The 21295-nt window shown below is 49.7% G+C and overlaps 4 protein-coding genes across 6 annotated transcripts; 2 read left to right on the top strand and 2 right to left on the bottom strand.

Annotated features, from left to right (window-relative positions):
* Nucleotides 1–1784: 1784 nt before the first annotated feature.
* On the top strand, nt 1785–3706 carry EIF4EBP3 (eukaryotic translation initiation factor 4E binding protein 3). The gene is made up of 3 exons (XM_036240494.1): nt 1785–2040; nt 3046–3216; nt 3375–3706. The coding sequence occupies exons 1-3, from the start codon at nt 1938–1940 to the stop codon at nt 3401–3403; spliced, it is 303 nt and encodes a 100-aa protein (XP_036096387.1). The 5' UTR covers nt 1785–1937; the 3' UTR covers nt 3404–3706.
* Nucleotides 3707–4215: 509 nt separating this feature from the next.
* On the bottom strand, nt 4216–12386 carry SRA1 (steroid receptor RNA activator 1). The gene is made up of 5 exons (XM_036240493.1): nt 12319–12386; nt 12099–12224; nt 6370–6575; nt 5217–5325; nt 4216–5068 (listed from the first exon to the last, which is right to left on the bottom strand). Exons 1-5 carry the CDS (start codon nt 12341–12343, stop codon nt 4857–4859), a joined length of 678 nt encoding a protein of 225 aa, XP_036096386.1. The 5' UTR covers nt 12344–12386; the 3' UTR covers nt 4216–4856.
* A 40-nt stretch (nt 12387–12426) lies between these two features.
* On the bottom strand, nt 12427–19042 carry APBB3 (amyloid beta precursor protein binding family B member 3). Of its 3 annotated transcripts, XM_036240100.1 has the most exons (13): nt 18708–19042; nt 18252–18421; nt 18094–18170; nt 17498–17558; nt 17153–17299; nt 16901–17028; nt 16643–16648; nt 16379–16493; nt 16163–16247; nt 15828–15911; nt 15448–15563; nt 15125–15316; nt 12427–13651 (listed from the first exon to the last, which is right to left on the bottom strand). In XM_036240100.1, the coding sequence occupies exons 1-13, from the start codon at nt 18754–18756 to the stop codon at nt 13415–13417; spliced, it is 1467 nt and encodes a 488-aa protein (XP_036095993.1). In that variant the 5' UTR covers nt 18757–19042; the 3' UTR covers nt 12427–13414. The 3 variants fall into 3 exon arrangements, with proteins under 3 accessions (XP_036095993.1, XP_036095995.1, XP_036095994.1); XM_036240102.1 differs by lacking the exon at nt 15125–15316; XM_036240101.1 differs by lacking the exon at nt 16643–16648.
* Nucleotides 19043–19128: 86 nt separating this feature from the next.
* LOC118615291 (SLC35A4 upstream open reading frame protein) lies at nt 19129–21275 on the top strand. Its single transcript, XM_036240099.1, has 3 exons — nt 19129–19371; nt 20365–20463; nt 21054–21275. The coding sequence occupies exons 1-3, from the start codon at nt 19357–19359 to the stop codon at nt 21249–21251; spliced, it is 312 nt and encodes a 103-aa protein (XP_036095992.1). The 5' UTR covers nt 19129–19356; the 3' UTR covers nt 21252–21275.
* The last annotated feature ends 20 nt before the right edge of the window (nt 21276–21295 follow it).

The following is a 21295-nucleotide window of genomic DNA, read 5'->3' as shown; positions in this document are numbered from 1 at the left end:
TTATTCTCTTTTGGTGAATCCTCTTCCTCCACTACACCTTAAATGTTGATGTGCCCAGGTCTCTTCTTTCTTTGAATCTTCTCACCAAATGATATCTTATCCCTTGCTCTTGGATTTCACTCCACTCAAATCTGCATCATTAACCCAAAGTTCTCTGAGCTTCAGACCAGTATATCTAGATCCTTGCTGTTCTTCTCCATTTGAGCATTCCACACACATTATACACCCCCAGTATAAGATAAGCCCCTCCCCTTCTGTTCCCTATTATATTGGGTAGTATTATTAGCTACCAGGTCTCTCAAGACAGGAGACTAGGAGAATTATCCTAGTTTATCTCCCTCCCTCTCACCACATCTTTATCAGACACCTTGTTCTTCTTCCTCTGTTATCTGGATCCCTTCCACTTCTCTCCATCCTCACAGTCACTGCCCTTTTGCCCACCCCATTTCACTAGGCTCCAGTCTTCACCTTCACTGTTCTCCATGCAATCGTCCATTCCCCCCACCAGACTACTTAACAAACCTGCTTAAAAGCTGAGTTGTCATAGATGGCTCCTCACAATCTGCTCCCAAGCCTTACCCTCCAGCACTGCTAAGGCACTTTATTAAAGTACACACCACTTTGTAAGAGGCTCAAAAACGTTTTTAGAACATAAAATATACAAATCCTTGTTCCCAGAATTGTGATTTTAAGGACCTGCTGACCTAAGGGTCTGCATCACCCAGGATCTTATTAAAAACGCAGAATTTGGGGTCCCACCCCAGATCTATATCAGAATTCTCATTTTAACAAGCTCTCCAGGTTATTTATGTGCACGTTGAAGTCTGAGAAGCATTGACTTATAAAATAGTCATTTTTAAAAAAATTAGTGAAGAAATCAGAGCTAAGGGAAAATCTGATGAAGCCAGAGCTTAAGTAATATTGATTAAATGCATAAAGTCAGGTGGTCTGTACTTTATTTGGAGGGTAATGGGTATGGAGGTATACTGATTTTGAAGAAGCCAGAATACAACTGGATGAAGTGACTACTAGTGTATATAGGTACTAGATTTACTCTCCCACCACCTCTCCTGTTTCCTTTTAAATCACTGTGCATCAAAAAAATCTAAGGCCAGACTTGCTGACCTTCCCTTTCCAGAGAATGAAAAACCAAGCCCTCCTTGCCAGCCCCTTGCCCTTCCTTATTCCTGATAGGTTTAGCTGTGGCTGAGAGATCAAAGAGCAGGCCTCTTCTATCCCCCCAACCTTTATTCATCCTTCCAGGTATCCTTCCAGAAAACCCACCCTCCATCCCCACCCTTCCCCTTCCGTGCTGTGTACCAGGCCTTCAGGCACTTTTCACTCTGTACTGTAATTAATTAATGGGAAGCGTTACACAGCTGCGCTGAAAGGCACAAGCTCTGGAATCAGATACACTCAGGTCTGTATCCCAGCTTCCGGCAACTCCTAGATTTGTGACTTTGAACCAGTGACTTAACAACTCTCTGGGTTTTAGTTTCCTCGCCAGTAAAATGTGGCAGATAGTGATTTACTGTCTTAAACTGTTGAAAGGAATGGGTGAATTAATACATGGCAGTTTGTGTGCTGTGCCTCACTTGTCCCCAGCGCCCAGGTGTAAACAGTGAATAGTAAATAGCTGAGCAACTACAGTACACAAGCCGGCTGGCCGGTATTTTGCCAAGAGGAACTCCGGGCCAGTTCCGCATGGACTCCTTCCAACTTTTAGGGAGCCCAGGACTTGCGGACTTGCTGACTTGCTCCCTCGCTGGTAGGGCGGGACCGGGGGCTGAATGGCAGAGGGTGGCCCGCCCCGGGCGTGACGTTGTCTTGGTGTTGTTGCTGGGGCTGCACGCACGTGGTCGACAGAGTCCGCCTCAGACTGCTGTGCTCCACGTCCTCAGTACCAGCCGCTTGCCTTCCTGTTCGTCTAATTCGCTATGTCCACGGCCACGAGCTGCCCGATTCCCGGGGGCAGAGACCGGCTGCCCGACTGCTACAGCACCACGCCGGGGGGCACGCTATACGCCACTACCCCGGGAGGTCAGCGGGCCGGGCTGGGGTCCGAAGGCAGGGGACAGGTCCGTGCGCGTGCGCGTGCACGCGCTGTTGAGGGCAGGGTGGGGAGGTGCGGATCTTGGACTCCTCCGCAGGCCCCTCTGCTGGTTGTAGCTTGGGAGAGGTAGGGGAGGGCGGGTGGAGTCCAAGCCGTTTCCGAGCCTCTGGGCTGAAATCCTAACTGGCTGTGGTTCTGGGTGCCTTGCTTACCCACTCCTTCCCACTTTGCCGCTTGGGAGGCCTAGGCCCCAGGTGAACGTGGCCTCAGCAGGAATCACCAGGTTTTGCAGAGTTGCTAGAGCAGGGGTCCGGCAGTTGGGGGCATGGGTGTCAGGGTATGTGTGGCTGGCTGGCTGGCGGCTGTTTGATTGGGCAAGCAGTCTGGGATCTGGAGCTGCTGGGCTTCCCACCCAGGGGTTCCTGCCACGTGGAAGCTGAGGGGAGGGCTGAGAACAAGGACAAGGCCCTTTGAGGACAGGGTTAGGTGCCAAGTTCCTCTAGGCAGGGCTGAGCCTGATAGGACTTGGGAGGAGTCAGAATAAGAACAGTATGTCCTTGTTTCGTGCGAACACAGCTCCTCCCTGCACGATATCAGAGCCCAGGTGGCAACACAGGGTGAACCGCCTTCACATCTATTTGGCTTCCTGATTCAACTAAGGCCAGAGGTTTAGGCCCCACCTTGTGAAAGAAAGCAATGCAGTCGCAGAGAAGCTTCACGTACCTGAGCTCCAAATTTGGTTCTCCTAAAGCCAAGACCTGAAGCTCCTCTATACCAAAAGTTCCTTCCTGCTTAGGCCACATCCTGGTTAAGCCTGAAAGTCTTCAAGTACTATGAAGGCTAGTCAGCTGAGATCCTGGCTGGGTTGCAGAGCAGTTGCCCTTTAAAACACAGGGAGATCTGACCCCTAGGTCCCTAAAAGGCCTTTCTGGGACCCAAGACAACTATGTACCCAAGCTCCTGCCTCTTACGTAGCCCCTACCGCTTGACAGGCACCAGGATCATCTACGACCGAAAGTTCCTGCTGGAGTGCAAGAACTCACCCATTACCCGGACACCCCCCTGCTGCCTCCCTCAGATTCCCGGGGTCACAACTCCAACAGCCCCACCCTCCAAGCTGGAGGAGCTGAAGGAGCAGAAGCAGACAGAGGAACAGATACCCGGTAAGGAAAGCAGGAACTGACCTAAAATTAAGAAATGCCTGCATCCAAATGCACTGGTTAAATAGAGTGGGGGTTCGAGTCCAAAGGGTTTCTACACTGAAGCTGATCCTGCAGACCCTCAGTCCAGCAACCAGTCCTCCTGCTTTTTCTCTCTCCAGATGACGCACAATTTGAAATGGACATCTAATCCAGTGCAGATGACCTGTGTGGAGTTAGAGGAATCCCTCATGTCGCTGCTGCCACCACCTCTTCCTGGGGTATCCAAAGGCCAGCTGGCCTCATCTAATCTGGAAGGGAGTGACTTGGTTCTGGGCCTCCCTTCATTCTGAGGCAGCTAGAGCAAGGATAGGAGTGGGCACCTTGCCAAGCCCTTAGCTCTACTTTCTGTTTGGTCTGTAGGCACTCCTCTCAACCCCCAGCCCACCTCGCTCGGGCTGAGGCAGGGATGGAGTATGTCACTGTCTGACTGCTTAGTAAACATTCAAAGAAACACTTTGGCTCCAGTGTTCTCAGTGCTGATCTTCCCATCTTAGCCACACAGCTGAGGGCCCAGCAGACCTGATTAGGATCAGAGGTCCCAGGTTCCTTCCCAGCTCAGATTGAGCCCACTTCTAGTGGCAATTAGAGCCTTTGGCAAGCTGTGAGGGCAAGCTACAAAAGCCACCAAACCATAAACAGCACTAGCCTGGCCCCTGCCAAGGGCTGTTCCAGCCTTTCCAGGAAGCAGCCTTTTTGGAATCAGGCCTCTCCAGTAATCCCTCCATATCTATACCAAACCAGGAAAAGAGGCACTGCCCTAAACTTTTAGCCTTCTCTGGTCTCTCCCCATGCCTTTTCTGCCAATCCCCTTATTCCAACATTGAAAGCCTGAACTGGCCCTTATCACAGACCCCTTCAGTCTGACTGTTTTCTTCAAAGGGTCAGAAGAGACCTTAGAGCCCAAAATAAGGCAGCAGCTTATTTGGTAAGTCAAATAAGAGTCATAATTATATCCTAGCCCCACTTCCAAGAAAAAATAGTCATGGTCCCATATCTCAGCAATCTGGCCTTTTTTCCTCCAATTTATTCAGCTATGTTTTAATATCTGATTCTAATCTTCAGAGCACTTGCATACCTCAAGGGTGATACAGTGCAAACAAGGCAATCTCCTTTTCTTGAGGGGAAATTCTCCCCATGCTGTTGAACCTCTGTTCTCATGCTGAAATGAAATCATACAAAGATAGAGTTATTTAGCCCAGCAAGGGATGTGTATTTAGTTCTAATTTGGGGGAAAATAGCAGGTAGTAATCTGGTCATGCCTAGTAAGGCCATTCATAATGAATAGAGGAAAAACAGAGGTTTGTAGGGTACACAGAGAGCAGGGTAGTCAAGGGCACCAAAAGTGACCAGTTTGGCATAAGAAAGGTTTCTCTCTTACCCAGGGCCCACCATTTAGATGTTTTTATTGAAAAGCATATGTTAGAGGTAACAAGTGACTTCCCTGTGGCCCAGATGAGATCTCTTCCCTAAGCGGTGGGTCAGGCCAAGAACCCCAACAGGGCAGATAGTCTCCCAAGTGCTAAGAACAAGCCAAGTGAAACAAGGCCTCCCATGCCAAGGCATAGGAGATGTTATGAGGTGAGTCTGGGGAACCCACAGGATTATGGATCCTGTTGGACACCTGGTTTGGTCTGGTTCTCTTCAGCTGTGGCTGCAGATTTCTCTTCATTAGTTTCCTCCTCTGAAGACAGACTCCTCTTTTCTGCAATTAATCTTTTAACTCCCACCATCCACTGGCTGACTTCAGTCACATGGTCAACCATGAGAGAGCGGTGGATGTCATCTGCTGCATCCCACTGGTGGCTTGAAAGCTCTGAGAAGAGAGGCTGAGCAAGCAGTCTGGGGCAAAAGACAATTCCCGCTCCTTCCCTCCGAACCAGTCAAAATATCACCACCTATTCCAGCTTAGCCAACCACGGCGGTATATGGGACTTAGGCTATACCAAGGGACCCACCCATACCTTGCACCAGCAGAGCCATCCTCTTCTTTACAGGCATTGACAGCTTCCCTTCAGCCCACTGTTCCTGCAGCAGAACCAGGCGTCGGCTGATGTCATCACATACCTGCTTCTAAGACACAAACCCGCTCCAAATCAGTGCTGCCAGCACAACAGGGGCAGGGAAACCTAGCACCACATAGGAAGCACTGCTTTCTCTGGCCCAGGAACTTTATACTTAATCTTCGCATTCTGGTTCTTTACCCAAAGGTTAGAGGCCCCACTGGGAATCTGATGAAACCTATGGTTCTCTTTCCAAGAAAAATACATGTAAACCTAGAATTTAAAAATTTCCAGTTTCTCAGACATCCAAAAACTCATCTTAGCTATTTGACAAATAAGGAACCTAAGGACCAAATAGATGAAAATTACTATGCTACTTTCCTTTAAGACTCCTCAGATCCCTTGACTCCAGAGAACTTAAGAAATACTATAGCCCAGCTGGTGGGGCTCAGTGGACTGAGCACTGTCCCATGGACTGAGATGTCCTGGTTCAACTCCCTGTCAGGACATAAGCCCAGGTTGCAGGTTTTATCCCCAGCAGGGGGCTTGCAAGAGGCAGCTGATCAATGTTTCTCTCTCACATCGATGTTTCTCTCTCACTAAAAAAAAAAAAAAAAAAAGTCAATAAAAACATTTAAACAGCCCTGGGCGGTTTGGCTCAGCAGTTGGAGTGTTGGCCTGTGGACCAGAGAGTCCCGGGTTCAGTTCCCGCTAGGGGCACATACCAAAAAAACCCCACATTTAAACAAAAAACACTATAAACAGAAAAAGAGGGTTTCCCTCCCTCCTTGAGCACAAAATCAGCAAGGTCTGCTCTGAATGGCCTAGAGGTCCTAGAGGTATGATAATCAGGCTATTTATCACTAATGGGAGTTGAATTCAACTCGGGTTCCTACAAGCCTCTTCTGAATGGTCTTCAGAAGTCCCTTGAACCCTCCTAAAACCCTGTGTTCATTTTTCTGGGAAGGCCTTAGCAGATTCCAAAGGGGTCCCTTACTCAAAAAGGGTTAAGAGCCACTGCCCATAGGGTCAGAAGGTCTACCTTTGGGAGCCATACCTGCATCGGGCTATGAATAGGAACCCTCCCCACCATCCCATGAGTGCCAGGGCTTACTTTTGTGTGGCCACGGCAATCCTCCAATGCCTGTTCCAGAGGTCTCAGCACATCTTCCAGCAGAGTCTCACACTCAATGACTGGGAAATCTGTGGAGTCCACAGTGGAAGCAGGACGACTCCCCATAGCTGGGGGCCTGGAAGCCATACTTGAAGGAGGAAGTGGCCCCATTGGGGGGGCCCCAGGAGAAATCTCTGAGGTGGGGACTGAAAAGGTAAAGCAGGATCAAACAAACACAGGTAGGGCTGCTGAAACAGATAAGAAACTCAACTCTAATTTCATCCCTTCTAATGAGGGCTACTCTCTGGGACAACTCATTCATTCAAAAATGTGTATTTAGCCCTGGCCAGTTTGGCTCAGCGGTTAGAGCGTCGACCTGTGGTCCCGAGAGGCCCGGGTTCGGTTCCTGCTAAGGGCGCATACCTCGGTTGCAGTTTGTCCCCAGCCCTGGTTGGTCGTGCGGGTGGCAGCCACTCGATGTGTCCCTTTCACATCGATGTTTCTCTCTCTCTCTGTTCCTGTCTCTCCCTCCCACTCTACCAGAACAAAAAAGGAAAAATGTCCTCGGGTGAGGATAAAAAAAAAAAAAAATGTGTATTTATAAGTCCCTACTACGTGCCAGACAATGTGGGAGGCACCAGAGATAGAGGGAGGAGTAACCAGGCAGATTAGATTCCTAATCTCAGCAGCTTAAATTCTAGAGGGAGGTAGAGGTAGGAACACAAGGAAATCACCAAATTATGTTGCATGCTACAAAGAAATAAAATGGAGCCGGGCCAGTTTAGCTCAGCAGTTAGAGCGTCAGCCTGCAGACTAAGGGGTCATGGGTTTGATTCCCAGTCAAGGGTGTGTGCCTGGGTTGCAGGTTCATCCCTGGCCTGGTCGGGGTTATGCAGGAGGCAACCAATCTGTGTCTCCCATGGATGCCTCCCCCCCCCCCATTTTCACTCTATTTAAAATTAATGAAAAAATATCCTCAGGTGAGGATTAACCAAAAAAAAAGGAAAGAAATAAGTAAAAATGGATTAAGTGATAAAGAGGAATAGAAAGACCTACCTAATTTTATCCCAGCCCACCCACTATGTGACATTTGGCAAGTTACTTTTGGGGGGGGTGGTACGTGCCCCTAGCGGGATCCAAACTCGGGACTCTCTGGTCCGCAAGCCGATGCTCCAACCACTGAGCCAAACTGGCCAAACTGAGGGCTGGCAAGTAACTTTTAACCTCTGCGCTTGGGTTCCTCTTCTGTAAAAGGGGATAGTACAGCAATAGCACTTATTTTACAGGTGTAATGATGACTAAGAATATAGATACAGCTTTTATCCTCACCCGAGGACACTTTTTTTTTGTTTTTTTTGTTCAGGTAGAGTGGGAGGGAGAGAGAGGAAGAGAGAGAGAGAGAGAAACATCGATGTGAAAGGGACACATCGAGTGGCCGCCACCCGCACGACCGACCAGGGCCGGGGACAAACTGCAACCGAGGCACGCGCCCCTAGCGGGAACCGAACCCGGGTCTCTCAGGACCACAGGCCGATGCTCCAACCGCTGAGCCAAACCGGCCAGGGCTAGATACAGCTTTTAGATTAGTGTGTAGCAAAAAGTGCTCACAAAGTTAAGAACTGATGGATGAAATAGAAGCAGCCATGAAGAGTTGAAGGAAACGAGTACTAACTAGGTAGAAGTAAGGGCAATGCCCAAGAGGCAGGGAAAGGCAAGATGTTAATTCTGTATGCTCTGTGACAAACTGGTGAGAAGAGGTCAAGAATGCTGGCAGGGACACCAGTTGGGAGGTTAATGGAGAAGTTGTCCTGGAAAGAGAAGATGCTGGCATGGATGGGCTCAAGTGAAAGACTAGAGATGAGGGGAAATGGAGTGGTCAGATTTATATAGGAGGGAGTAGCAATAGGACTTGGTGGATTAGGGGTGAGGGAGAGGAGTCAAGAATGACTCCTGGTTTCTGACTTCAGTAATGGGATGGTAGAACCACTACAGAGAAAGACTGTAGGAACAAAATTCAAGAATTTACTCTTAGGTATCAATATCCACATGGATAATTAATGTATCTAATAATTTAGCCTCTTGGTTTCTTTACCTCCTCACCACCAGTGATTTTTCCCACCCACCTCAGCCTCTCATTCCTCTCTGCCATGTTCTCAACAGCAGTGAACCATCCCCAAAATATGACTACCCCTCCTACCTTTCCAGCTCAGCTACTCAGACTTAACCATGCATTAAAATCACTCCCATATAAACACTCTTACCTCACTTATCCCCTCTCCCACTGTCCCACTTTCCTGGTAAACCCATTTGCCTGCACTTGTCGGGAGGGAAAAAAACATGCTGAGGAGTTACGTTTTAAATCCAAGACTTCAGATTTCAAAAGGTATCCAACGCTGCTTGGAAATCCTACACTTTGCCTCATTTTTCCACTCTTCAGAACTATTATTCTCACATCTTATCTCCTCTAAACTTTCTGCCCCTCTCCCATTCTCTACCTTTCCCTGCTGCCTCATATTTCACTGAGAAAATAGACGTCATTAAACAGGAACTCATATTCTCACCACCAGGTCACTTTCTTCGTCCTTCAATAGATGAAAGGTTCCTGCTCCTATCAGAGGCCATCTCTCCAGATGGACTCTGCACCCAGCCTCTCTTGTCTTCTCTAGGCTTCCATCCTACAATTATCCCCTTTCTCCTGCACCATCAGTTCTCCCTCTACTGAACCATTCCATCTGCATACAAACAAGCTCTAGTCTACAATATCTTAAAAACAAAAACCCTTCCTTATCTCACACTCCATCTTAAAGTATCCCACCCCCTTTCTCATCTCTGCTTCACAGCAGAATTTCTTGAGTGGGCTATAGTTACTTCTCTCCCTCTTTTCACATTCTCTCCTCGTCCCATTCCAGCTGGGTTTCTGCTCTCATCACTCCAGATTATTCTTAGGGTCATTAGTGATCACTATGTATGTTAAAACTACTCCTGGCTGGTGTGGCTCAGTAGTTGAGCATCGACCCATGCACCAAGAGGTTGCTGTTTCGATTTTGGGTCAGAGCACATAGCTAGGTTGTGGGCCCGATCCCCAGTGGGGGGCATGCAGGAAGCAGCCAACTGATGTTCTCTCACCGATGTTTCTATCTCTCCCTCTCTCTAAAAATCAATAAAGAAAAAAAAAATAAATTAAAAAACAAAAGCAAAAAACTAGCAGATGGTCTCTCTTCTCTTGACTTCTCAGCATTCATCATGGTTGAATCAAGATTTTACTCTCTGGTCCTGGCCAGATAGCTCAGTTAGTTAGAATATCGTCTCAATAAGTCAAGGTTGCAGGTTCACTACCCAGTCAGAGCATATACAAGAATCAACCAAGGGAGGGGGGAATCAGTGGGGGAAAAAGGGGAAATATCTGTAACAAAAATTAATAAAATTATTTTTAAAAAATAAATAAATAAAAGTGTAGTGAGAGAAAAATCTAAAAAAAAAAAAAAAAAATCAACCAATGAATGCATTAATAACTGGAACAACAAACTGATGTTTCTCTCTCTCAAATCAATTTTAAAAAATAGATTTTACTCTCTCCCAGAGACTTTTCTTACTACTTTGGATATTTCTCAGTCTCCTTTGCTAATTCCTTCTCTACTTAACCTTGAAATGCTACACAGCCTTAGGGCTCTGCTCTGTCCTGGGTCCACTTTAGGCCTGTAGCCACACACTCTACCTAGGTAACTTAGTCAAATCCATGACATCAAATACCATCCATATGATGGTGACTCATTTCTGTAATTCTGCCCTATACCTCTCCCCAAAATTGCAGCCCAAATTTAACATGGCCAAGAAAGAAAGCTTGCTTTCCCCTCGCCCCAAAATTATTCTCCAGTCTTCAGATATCAGTGAACAATAAATACCAGCCAGTCCCTCAAGCAAAAATGCAAGTTATATCTTTCCCTCAACTACTCATTCTTACATTCTCCATAACAGTTATATCTTTCCCTCAACTACTCATTCTTACATTCTCCATAACACATCCCATATCATTCCTACCACCTCTAGTACTCCCACCCTTGTCTAAATCATCATTAAATCTTGTTTATGTTATCAATAGTCTCTAAATTGTCCACCTCTTCCCCAAAATCTTCCACACAGCAGATACAATGACCTTTTTTAAAATGTAAATCAGTCCGTGCTTCTCGGTAGAGTTTGCCCTCAGGGCAAATGTCTGAAGCTACCTTTTGTCCCAACAAATGGGTGCTAACTGACATCTAATGGGTAGAGACCAGGGATGCTGCAAACATCCTACAGTGTACAAGACTGTCCCTCACCATAAAGAATTATCTGGCTCAAAATGTCAATAATGCCAAGGGTACGAAATCCTAGTTTATATCGTTTCTCTGCAGTGCTACAGCTGAAAAACTTAATCGGAGTCTCTTTTTCAGGGCTGCTCTGGGGAAAAGGCAGTTCTCTAATGGATTGAGCGTCATCCCATGGACTGAGAGGTCCCTGTTTGATTCCTGGTCAGATTCCTGATCAGAGCACATGCCCGGGTTGTGGGCTCAATCTCCTGGGGGGGGTGGGGGGGACGGACGCATACAGGAGGTGGCCGATCAATGTTTCTCTCCCTTCCTCTATCTGGAAAATCAATAAAACATATTTTTTAAAAAATATAAACTCCTTATCCTGGCTTACAAAACCAACTGTGATCTGGCCCCTGCCTACTTTTTATCTCTATCCATAGCCCACTGTGCTATAGCCACTAGTTTCTGAATTTGCCAAACGTGTTCTCCAGACCTTTGCAGTAGCAGTCTCCAATGCCTGAAATGCTTTGGCACCTGATCTGTGGGTAGTTTTTACTTTTTATTAATTATAAAGCCAATGTTTATGAAAACATTTCATTTTCAAAGTGTAATAGAATTTACAGCCAAGGGCACATACCTCGGTTGCAGTTCATTCCTGGCCCCTGTTGGGGTCTCATGGGTGGCAGCCACTCAGTGTATTGATGTTTCTCTCAAAACATCTTTTTTTTTTTTTTTTTTACATGCCCCTAGCGGGAACCGAACCCAGCACTCTCTGGTCTGCAGGCTGACGCTCCAACCACTGAGCCAAAACGGCCAGGGCTGTGGGTAGTTTTTAATCATCATTCAGATTTTAGCATAAATGTCAGCCCCTCAGACACCTTAGTTACCTGGTCACATCATCTTTTATTTCTCTGCAGAGCCCTTACCACTATTTCATTTGTGTGTCGCCAAAGCTACAGTGTGAACTCCATGAAAGCAGAAACCTTTTTGTCTTTTTCTTTGCTGTCTAGTTTGTCCTCAAACAGTGCCTGGCTCATAGCTGTGCTCAGTAGATGATAATGAATGAAGAACTCGTTAAGTCTGAGATGCTTATTATATGGCCAAGTGAAGATGTAGAACAGACAAATGGATATACCCCTGTGGAGTTCTGGGAAGAGATCTGGGTTGGAAATACAATTTGAAAATAACTTGCGAGTAAAAACTGCATTAAAGCCATAGGTTTGGATGAAAGCATAGAGTGAGTCTTTTGAAACCAACGTACCATTTATTAACCTGGGCAGTAGAGGAGGGGATCAGAAAAGGGTCTGCCTTGAGGCCCTTTCTGGGACTTCAGCCTCTCCCCCACAGAATCCTCAGAGGAGCAGAGAGGAACCTCGGGACAAGCTTATCCCTGGCACCGCCCACTGTCGGCCGGTCTCCGCGCCCTGGGTCCCCACGCACCTCTAGGGGCTCCATCTTGGGGAGCGGCGACCCTCTTGGTCAGCGGAGCGCGCTTGGGTCCACCGGCCTGTGTCTGCAGCCCGTAGGAGAACTGCGGTGGGTCGTTCCAACCGCGCTCCTTGTTGCCTGCGGATGGGAGAGCAAGTGTGAAGCGAGCCCGGGGGAGCCGGAGGGTCCGCACCCCGCGCTGTCACCGCCCCTCGCCTGCAGCCTCGCTCACCCGGCTTAACGTACAGCTCCGCCATCTCCACTTCCGCACAGCCAGCGGGGCAGCACGTCACTTCCGGAGCGTCCGCAGGTCCTCGCTGCTGGGCGCGCCCCGCCCCGCCTGGTTCCCTGGAGCCCTTCTGGTTGGACAGCAGCTGCTGCGACCCTGCACCCATTCTCTAAGGGACGGGCCCTGGTCACAGGGCATCAAATGGAGCTGTCTTCCAGGAGGCGGCGCTCTAGGAGCCCGGGTACCCTCAATTTCTCCACGTCTCACAAGTGCTTTCAGGAGCAAGTTTAAACCACCAGAAGCTCTAGCCCCACACATGCCCCTCTGACCTAGCCAGGTAGAGAGTTCTAGAACCTCACCTCTGACCACTGGCTCTACACGAATACTCTCTAGGCTTGATTACTAGAACAAAACTCCTTCAGTACTCAGATGTCAACTTATCAGGAGGCCTAGTACTACTTCAGGCCAGGTTGCATATCATCTGAGCTCCCACAACCCTCTGAGATTTCCTAGTTGTACTACATACTATCTTCTATCTTGCTCGTCTCCCTGACAGTCTCAGAAACTGAAAACCCTCTTTTGTTACATCCCCAATGCTGAGTTTAGTGCCTAGCACAGGGAAGACCTTAGAAAATATATTTATCGAATTAAGTCAGATTTCCATCACACCCATGCCCTCATGTGACTACAGGCAGCCACCAACACCAAGCACAAAGACACTCACTTCACTCAGGTTAATCCCCCAACCCTGTCCCAGGCCCAATATACTCACACCCAGTGAAGTCACTAAGGGATTTTTATTTGTACTGATTTTGCTATAAAGTGTTGCTGAGGTAGAGCCAACTGTCCAGGGCTGGACAGGGGCAAGGAACACAGGGACCCAGGGAAAGGAGAGCCAGGGTCCTAAGTTCTGGTGCAGGGCCTCTCAGTTATCCATATAAACAATTAATAAATTGGGCAATAAATAGAGGGTGCGCAAGGTTGGAGGGACAGGCAGAGAAGGCTCCAAAGGGTGAGAGGCAGCAGGCCCCTGGGGAACGAAGGGGTAAAGTGTTGGGCATGGACCCAGAGTCTCTTTACCCAGTCCTCCCAGATCAATTTAGGACATATGGAGCAGAGAGGGTTTCAGCCGGAAGGCATCAAGAAAAGAGAAGATGCCCCGCTTTCGAGGGGCTGCCCCTGTACCCCCAACCCCTCCTTTGAGTAGAGGGAGAGGCAGGGGACCTCCTGGGGAGTCCACAGAGCTGGTCCGCTTGAGCCGCAGGCGGGCACGGGCCTGGGCACCCCAGGCCTTGCCTCGAGCTGCAGAGGCCACAAGACACTTCTGGTACTGAACCTAGGGAGAAGGGGTATGTGAGGATCCAGCTCCTTTCTGCCTCGGACTCCCTGAGAGCTTCTGCAGGACAGGGGACTGGCCAAGGCTTCAGTCTGATAGGAGGCTCATAGTCCACCACGTCTGAAGCCCCTGCAGCATTCCCAGGTAGCTCAAGAACAAAAACATAACACTTGACATTTACTGAGCACTTATGGGGGGCTGGATACTGTGCTAAATGCTTTGTATAATGTAACAATCCAATTATCTATCAAGTATTATTATCTTCATTTTACAAATGAGGAAATTGAGATTTAGAGAGAATACATGACTTGCCCAAGGTCACCTAGCCCGAAAATGGTAGAACTGGAATTCAAACCTAGTCTGTCTGACTACCGAGCCTGTGCTCTTAACCAAACCTTACCACTATGCTGACTCTCCATCTCTCACTGGAGTGGACTGGCCCCTAGCAAAGTGGATTTCCTAGTCAAGGAAGGGTCTTCCACTCAAACTCCATTCCCAATGCAACTGCCCCAATCTTCTCTCATTTGAACTCAACAAGGTCCTCAATGGTGTTTCTACTTCTTATGTCTTCCAAATCTTTTACCTGCACTAGAGCTTAAGTGGTCTTCCTAATCCACAAACCTGACTTCACTGTCCTGCTCAAAACCTTTCAGTGGCTCAGAGTGCCTCAGGATAAAGTGAGCTCATCACCCTGACCTATAAGTACTTCCATGACCTGGTTTCTGCCATTCTTTCTGTCTCCAACTCTCACTCATCCCCCCTAGCACTCCAGATATACTAGATTCTCTCAGATCCTCTAATCCACTGACAGCTTTCACCGTCACAGCTGGCGTTCCCTGTACTTGGCACATCTTCTGTCCTACTCCCCTTCACCTAGCTAACATCCTCCTTGGACCTTCAACTCTCCATTTCCTATCACCTCTTACAAGTAGGCTTGAACCCCTGAATGGACCTTCTCCTCCATCATTCTGTGGTGTACAAGTTCTTTCTGGTCTGTCTCTGCTTTAACCTAAGTCTGTGCCCTCTATACTACTGAATTCCCAGGGTCAAGTACGGTGCCTGGTATCCTGCAGACACTCATATATTTGTTGAGTGAATGAGTTAACTGAAAAGTGAAAGCATTCCATACTCAAATGCCCAGAGATACCAGAAAATAACCTAAATGAGACAAAAAGGAAAGAATGGCCAACCTACAGGGCACAGCCCTATACAATTCCAGCTGAATGTTGAAATTTGTGCATGTAAAGTATCAGAGCTTCTGATATTTTAAGAAAAAAAATGAAAGACAATTATTATGTAAAATGCCCTGGCCTTTCAATATTGGCAACTTATTAAACTTAATAAAACACTATGAGCTAGTCAGCCCTGGTATCACTGGTTTGTGATTTCTGGAGAGTCTGCCAATCCTGAGCCCGTCACCAGTACAAAGCAGCTGCAGGACAACCCCACCCACCATTCCCACCCCTAACTCACCATGCAAGCAGCCTGCACAGCTTCAGAGAGTCCCCCTGCATGGGGCTGGCACCAGAAGGCTGCGCACTGGAAGCTCTGATGGCCCAGGTCAGCAATGAGGCCAAAGGTGTGTGGGTCGCGGCCAACACCAATAAAGGTCACAAGGCGCACAGGGCACTGCCATAGTGGCTCCTCCTCTGTATCAGCCTCTGCCTGCCCACACCAGGCCTAGTCACTAGAGGGCTAGGCACAGGCTGGACCCACTGAGCTCTTTCCAGCAGCAAGCAATGAAACCCAGCATCCCTGCCCACCCCTCCACAGCCTCCAACTTCACCTTCTGGTACCTGAATGGGATGTGCAGTCATGAAAGAGTCAGACACACTGAGCATGGCAGGGACCCAGGCATCCCGGTCCCCCCGGGTAGTGAGGATACCAATGGCCTCGTTCAGCACATCCATTCCTGGGGGGAAATACCCACCACGGTGTCTCCCAGACATAAAGAAGGAAGGAATCTGCAGGGAGCGTCCCTCTCACTGACTTGGAATTCAGAGAAATGGGAAGAGAATACCTGGGGCTGGGTTTAGAATCCTGAGTTGGGAAGGGTGGTACATCCCAGGCCGTACAGGGCCATGGAAGCACGCTGAGAAACAGTGGTAGATCCTAACTCACCCACCTGCCCCTTCCCTTATAGTCCACCACCCGCTCCAGCATGCTCAGTCCTCACCCATGGCTTTAGTAACTGGCAGAGTCCCCATGTACAGTGCCTCGTACTTCTGAGCAGCCTGGCTCACCGCATCCAGCAGCTCCGCTGAAATATACATGGCAGGTCAACCTGCGTGCTCTCTCAACATCCCCTCCCCACCCTTGAGAGAGAGCTGGAGCTAGCAGATGATAGAAGAAAAAACCATGGATGAGCCTCCACTTCAGGGCTTGGGATTCCTAGAACCAGGACACCTCAGAGGCCCCATATCTCCAACGAAGTACTAAGTAACCAGGACCCCTCCCCCATCTTTCACTAAAATAGCCTGTCACTGCAATGCAGGACCTCCCTCTCCATACCTTGCCTTGGCAGATCTTCAGGAGAGATGGGGTCTAGAGAACAGCAAGGGGAATCACCACTGATCCCTACTCGCTCTGACAAGATCTGAAACACAATGCAGCTAGCTTGAGGGAGAGGGAAATTGAGGTAAGAGAGCCAATACCACCCTGCTCCCACCACCCTGGAAGCTTCAGACCCAGCTCCATTCACTTTCCCTACCCATTCCTGGCCCTTACCTGAGCACAGAGCCCATGTAGGGCACTGGCAATGGCCTTGGCAGGGACGTCACAGCGAAACACATGGCACTTGAGCATACAGCTGTCTTTGTCACCCGCCACAAAAGCGAAGTCCCTGGCAGGTCAGAGATAGGGCTGGGGTGGAGGCTGGATAGGGGCATGAGCCTGTAATGCCTGCAGGAGGCTAGAAAGGCAGGCAAGGGATATGGAAAGGATGGACAGGAAGATCAGGGCTGGGGCTCAAGGCACCTGGCTGTCACTCACCTGTCACTGTTCCGGAAGCATGTGGGAGCACAGGAGAGAATCACCTCAGCCTCTCAGGCTGTCCCCGATCTGTCCCTGCTGAGCTGAGCCCACCCTCCCCAACCAGGCCTACACCAGGCAGGGCAGGCAGAGCTTGGGTCCATGTCAGAGGATCTGTGTCCAGGGGTTCAAGTACAAGGGATCAGCATCAGTGGGGAGCACAGCCTACAGGGGGATGGAAGGAGCAACATTCACTTGAGGGGATGCAGGGGTCCTCACCGGCCCTTGGAGCTGCCCACACCCCATACACGGATGTGCACCAGAGGCTGGCAGTAAATCAGACTGTGGTCCAGGGGATTCACCAGGCTCATGGCATCCTTCTTCAGGATCATTAGCATGTTCTGGCCCTGCCAAGGACAGGGGGCAGCCCAGAAGTCAGATGAAGGTGGTTGCCATGGGGAATAGGCAATTCAGAGACAACTATATCTGCTGGACCCTGGACTGAACCCCTTGAAGGGCTGGCTAGCTCACCTCGCCCCAGGCACCATCTGGGGGCTGGCTCCGGCTGCGGGTCTGGGCCAGCTGCTGGATACAGTTATTGACTGCAATACTGCTCTTCCCTGGTACCAGATCCTCTTCCGGTACCTCTACCCAGCCCAGAGAGCGGACTGCAAAGCACTGATTGGTTGGGAGAAAGACAGGAGGGTCCAGAGTGAATAGAGGTAGAGTAGCATAAAAGATGTCACAGGCTCCACATATACAAACCCTCTCATGCTCCCTCCCTTGATCATCTCTGCTCACCCTAATCCCACCCCTGACCTTTCTCTTGGGACCCTCCCCAATGCCATGGGCTGGCCCTCAGGCCCAAGTCACTACCTTTGCCCCTGGTTCCATGCTCTGGATGTAGGATTCCTCACCATACCAGGACAGAGAGTTACTGGAACAGAACAGAGCTGGTAAAGGACCACATTCTCTACAGAAGGGACACTGGTGAGGCCCAGACTACTTGATAAGCAAAAAATATGTGATAAGACCCTGAATATAGTGTTTCAAATGTAAAACTAGAGGACACATCCCAGACATTTTACATAAATGTAACATAAGGAGTGTGACTTAGAATCTGAGAAAAAATTCAGGACACAGGACATAGAATAAATGTTGCAAACATGGAACTGAGTTCAAAATGCAAACCAGAGCCCCAAATTGGGATAAGAGACCCAACACAGGATGGGAACCTCCATCAACACAGCCCAGGACAATGGCCAAGATCTAGAACATGATATGTCAGGACCCAGGACATGGAAAAGAACATGTGGCAAAAGACAGCTTGGAACGAGGACAAAACTCAAAATGAGTCAGGAACATGGGCCAGAGTTTAGAACCTGGGCTGGAAAGCAGACTGTAGCTCCAGCTGCATCTTTTGAGTGCCATGGAACCCCCAAGCCTTTCATATGGCCTGGCCTATCCCTTACCTCCGGTCCAGTGAGCTCTCCAGGCTGGAGAAGGATCTCCCCTTGGGGGGCCGAAATTCCCAAATCCCTTCCGTCCTCTGCAGAGAGTGGGCTAAGTCAGTGTAGCAGCAGGCTAGGTTCACACATGAGCTCAGGCCCCCTCCTCACACTCCACCTACCGTGCCTGTGCCTGGGTCCTCTCCATCTCCTGGTTCCCAGGTTGGGCGCTGCCACTGGGTACTACCACTGGGTACGTGCCAATAGTAAGTACCAGCAGCATCGTGGATCTTCCTCCAGCCAGGGGGCAGGCCTGGCTCTCCCTCCAGATTCTGATCCCCCCACAAGTCATCTACAGGAACACGGAATGGGGAGGGGGAACACAGGATTGAAGAAGGAGGACATATTTGTGGGTTCAGAATTACACCTTGTCAACCCTTATGCTGGAAGTACAGGCTGACGGTCCAGGCTCTCAATCTTGAATATTATTACAGTGCAAAGATTAGGGTTCATTTGTACCCTGGTTCTCACCCCGGGATACCCTCCTCCCTGTCTTTGAGCCTTGGGGTAGCCTTTCGTGCTCCCTTTTCCCCTCTCAACCTGCAGTCCTCCCTCCCATCGGGTCCCTCCGTGCACACCATCGCAGTTGACCAGAATTATGGCCAGCATGTAATCCTTGCCCAGCATAGCCCCGCGTCCCCGCCGGCCTCTGCTGGCCTGCACTCTCAACCCAGCTCGACCTCTGGAGCTGCTGCGCCGACAAGCCCAGCCTCTCTGCGCCGGAGTCAGCCGGGCCAGCGGACGCCGCACAAATACGGGGCGGGACAGGGGCCGGGTCCGGGGTTGGAATAGGACGGGCCTGAGTAGCGCCGCCCGCCCAGAGGTGGCGCATGTAAACAGGCGTCTGGATCCCGGAGTCGGTGCTCGATTCCGTGCGTGGGTCCGGGGGAGGAGCACCGTTGCCAGCGCACCAGCCGACACCACCACGCAACTACGAGCTCATAAAGCACCAGATGACCGGCCAGGCGAATGTGCGCCGCGCTCACACGCGCACGAGTGAGACCATCACGCCCAGGTCTGCGCGCGCGCACGCGCAGCTAGGAATCGACTGGAGGAGTCACGTGGAAGTATCTGTGGGCAAGAGACCGCCTGGGCTCGGCCGCCAAGAAAGCGCCCACAGCCTTTCCAAAAATGCCCCGGAAGTGCCTCCGCCCTCAGTAATGATGGCCGAAGCACTTGGTATGAGGGAGGCGGGGCTGCGCCTGCGCAAGAAGCTCCACGGGGAAGATGGCGGATGACAAGGTGAGTGACCGTGGGGTGATGTGCAGTGGGGGTGGTTTCACATCTTTTTAGTCCTGGGGAAAGACGACACAAGAGCGGCTCATGGGTGGGGTTGCGCCTTGTTTGCTCTGGGGACAGACTTGCTCATGCCGACGGCCTCAACAATGTGGAGTAGAGTGGCGGAGCGCTCCGCGAGGCAAACGGAGCTGAGGATCCTCCAAGTAGCCCCTCTGGGGGACCATCACGATCCCTATATACTCACACTCAAAGCCTTTCACTCTGACACACTCCTTATTTGCTCCATTCCCTAGCCCTCGAAATGTCCTTTCCCTGAGACACGTTGTTTCCAATTCACACTGACACCTTCATTCACTCTCTTGCGCTCCCAGTGAATTTCATACTTACATGCTATTAAAATCACTCAGTTCATTTACCCACACTTCTACAGACAGCCAGTGCCCGTCCTTCCACCCTCCCGAGCGCGTGCATAGTCACACGTTCAGTTTGGGTTGGCCTTGGGGGTAAGGAGAAGCCGGGGCAGAAACCATATTTACCGCCAAATTGTCCAGGGAACTGCCTCAGGCCATTACTTACTTTTGCTCTGGAAGTTCAGCACCACTTACACATTTACTAAGTACTTGCTAGTCTTGCATTAGACTAGACAGATTGGTCTCCACTTCCAGGTAGCTTATAGTCAAGTCATTAGTACTTTCCTGATAGATCTAATTAAAGGTTTCCTCGCTGTCCCTCTGCCTTCCTTACAGGCTGCTTACTATATAAAGTTCCTGTAAATTAACTGGTGCACATCCCATCTGTCACCCCCTTCTTGACCCCAATGAGAAGTCTGTCCTTTTCAATGCACTTTCTTCCTTTATCACTGTCATCTCAGGAAGGTATTATATGAAGAGGTTTCTCAGGCTCACTCCATTCCCACTTCCTCCCCAGCCTCTGGTAGACTTGAGCAGGGGATGGGGCTAGGTCCGTCTGCTGGAGCCTGTTTCTCCCTTGTCCTAGGATTCTCTGCCCAAGCTTAAGGACCTGGCATTTCTCAAGAACCAGCTAGAGCGCCTGCAGCAGCGTGTAGAAGACGAAGTCAGCAGTGGTGTGGGCCAGGTAACACTGCATCTGACCCCACCTAGCTTAGGCTTCATTGCCCCATATGCTTTTGAATGGGTGGTAGAGATTTATTCAGCAAATGGTTATTGAGAGCCAGTTCTCTGTGACTTTAAGGAAAGTTTCCCTGGAAAAATGGCGCTTGAACTGGGATCTTAAATAGGGGTTAACTAGGTGAGGAGGAGAGGAGGGCACATTCCAGACAGTTGGAACAACATATGCAATGTTGTTGTGGTGGGAAGTAGCATGATGAACATGGGGATGAAAGCAGTTCAGTTTGGCTGCAGTAGTGAGAAACCATTCTAGGAAATGAGAAGCAAGCAGGGTCAGATTCCTCAGGGACATCTCTGTTGCCTTGTGGCAGTAGGGTTCTGTGTTTGGAGCCTCCTAACCCCAGGGTTCTGAGAGTATGTGATCAGGACTCCTAGGATATTTTTCTGCTTCCAGAACCTTGAGGAAATCTTTAGAGAGAATACAACTTTCCAGAGTAAGAAGGAACAGGTTGTAGGATGCTCTAAGCCCTGCTTGTGTAGCTCCTGATTAGAGAAGGGGAGAACCTACTGAGTTTCCTCCTGAATCTTCTTCCACAGGATGGCTCGTTCTTGTCCTCCCCATTCCTCAAAGGCTTCCTGGCTGGCTATGTGGTGGCCAAACTGAGGGCATCAGCAGTATTGGGCTTTGCCGTGGGTGCCTGCACTGGTATCTATGCAGCTCAGGCCTATGCTGTGCCCAATGTGGAGAAGACATTAAAAGACTATCTGCGATCACTGCGCAAAGGGCCTGGCTAGCTCTGGATCCCATGGGGGAGGCAGGATGAGCAGCTGGAGCCTGC

This window comes from Molossus molossus, unplaced genomic scaffold (genome assembly GCF_014108415.1).
Source record: "Molossus molossus isolate mMolMol1 unplaced genomic scaffold, mMolMol1.p scaffold_m16_p_4, whole genome shotgun sequence".
Lineage (NCBI taxonomy): Eukaryota > Metazoa > Chordata > Mammalia > Chiroptera > Molossidae > Molossus > Molossus molossus.
Note: the sequence above shows the minus strand (reverse complement) of the source record. Positions and strands in the feature narration are given on the sequence as shown.

Coding starts and splice junctions, on each gene's coding strand:
- EIF4EBP3 (XM_036240494.1), top strand. CDS start 1,938: ATGTCCACGGCCACGAGCTGCCCGATTCCCGGGGGCAGAGACCGGCTG. Junction 2,041..3,045: donor ATACGCCACTACCCCGGGAG/GTCAGCGGGCCG, acceptor ACCGCTTGACAG/GCACCAGGATCATCTACGAC. Junction 3,217..3,374: donor GACAGAGGAACAGATACCCG/GTAAGGAAAGCA, acceptor TTCTCTCTCCAG/ATGACGCACAATTTGAAATG.
- SRA1 (XM_036240493.1), bottom strand. CDS start 12,343: ATGGCGGAGCTGTACGTTAAGCCGG. Junction 6,576..12,098: donor CCAAGATGGAGCCCCTAGAG/GTGCGTGGGGAC, acceptor TTACCTTTTCAG/TCCCCACCTCAGAGATTTCT. Junction 5,326..6,369: donor ATTGCCGTGGCCACACAAAA/GTAAGCCCTGGC, acceptor TTTGTGTCTTAG/AAGCAGGTATGTGATGACAT.
- APBB3 (XM_036240100.1), bottom strand. CDS start 18,756: ATGCTGGGCAAGGATTACATGCTGGCCATAATTCTGGTCAACTGCGAT. Junction 17,029..17,152: donor CAGATGGTGCCTGGGGCGAG/GTGAGCTAGCCA, acceptor TGTCCTTGGCAG/GGCCAGAACATGCTAATGAT. Junction 15,912..16,162: donor TGAAGATCTGCCAAGGCAAG/GTATGGAGAGGG, acceptor TGTATATTTCAG/CGGAGCTGCTGGATGCGGTG.
- LOC118615291 (XM_036240099.1), top strand. Junction 20,464..21,053: donor TCAGCAGTGGTGTGGGCCAG/GTAACACTGCAT, acceptor CTTCTTCCACAG/GATGGCTCGTTCTTGTCCTC.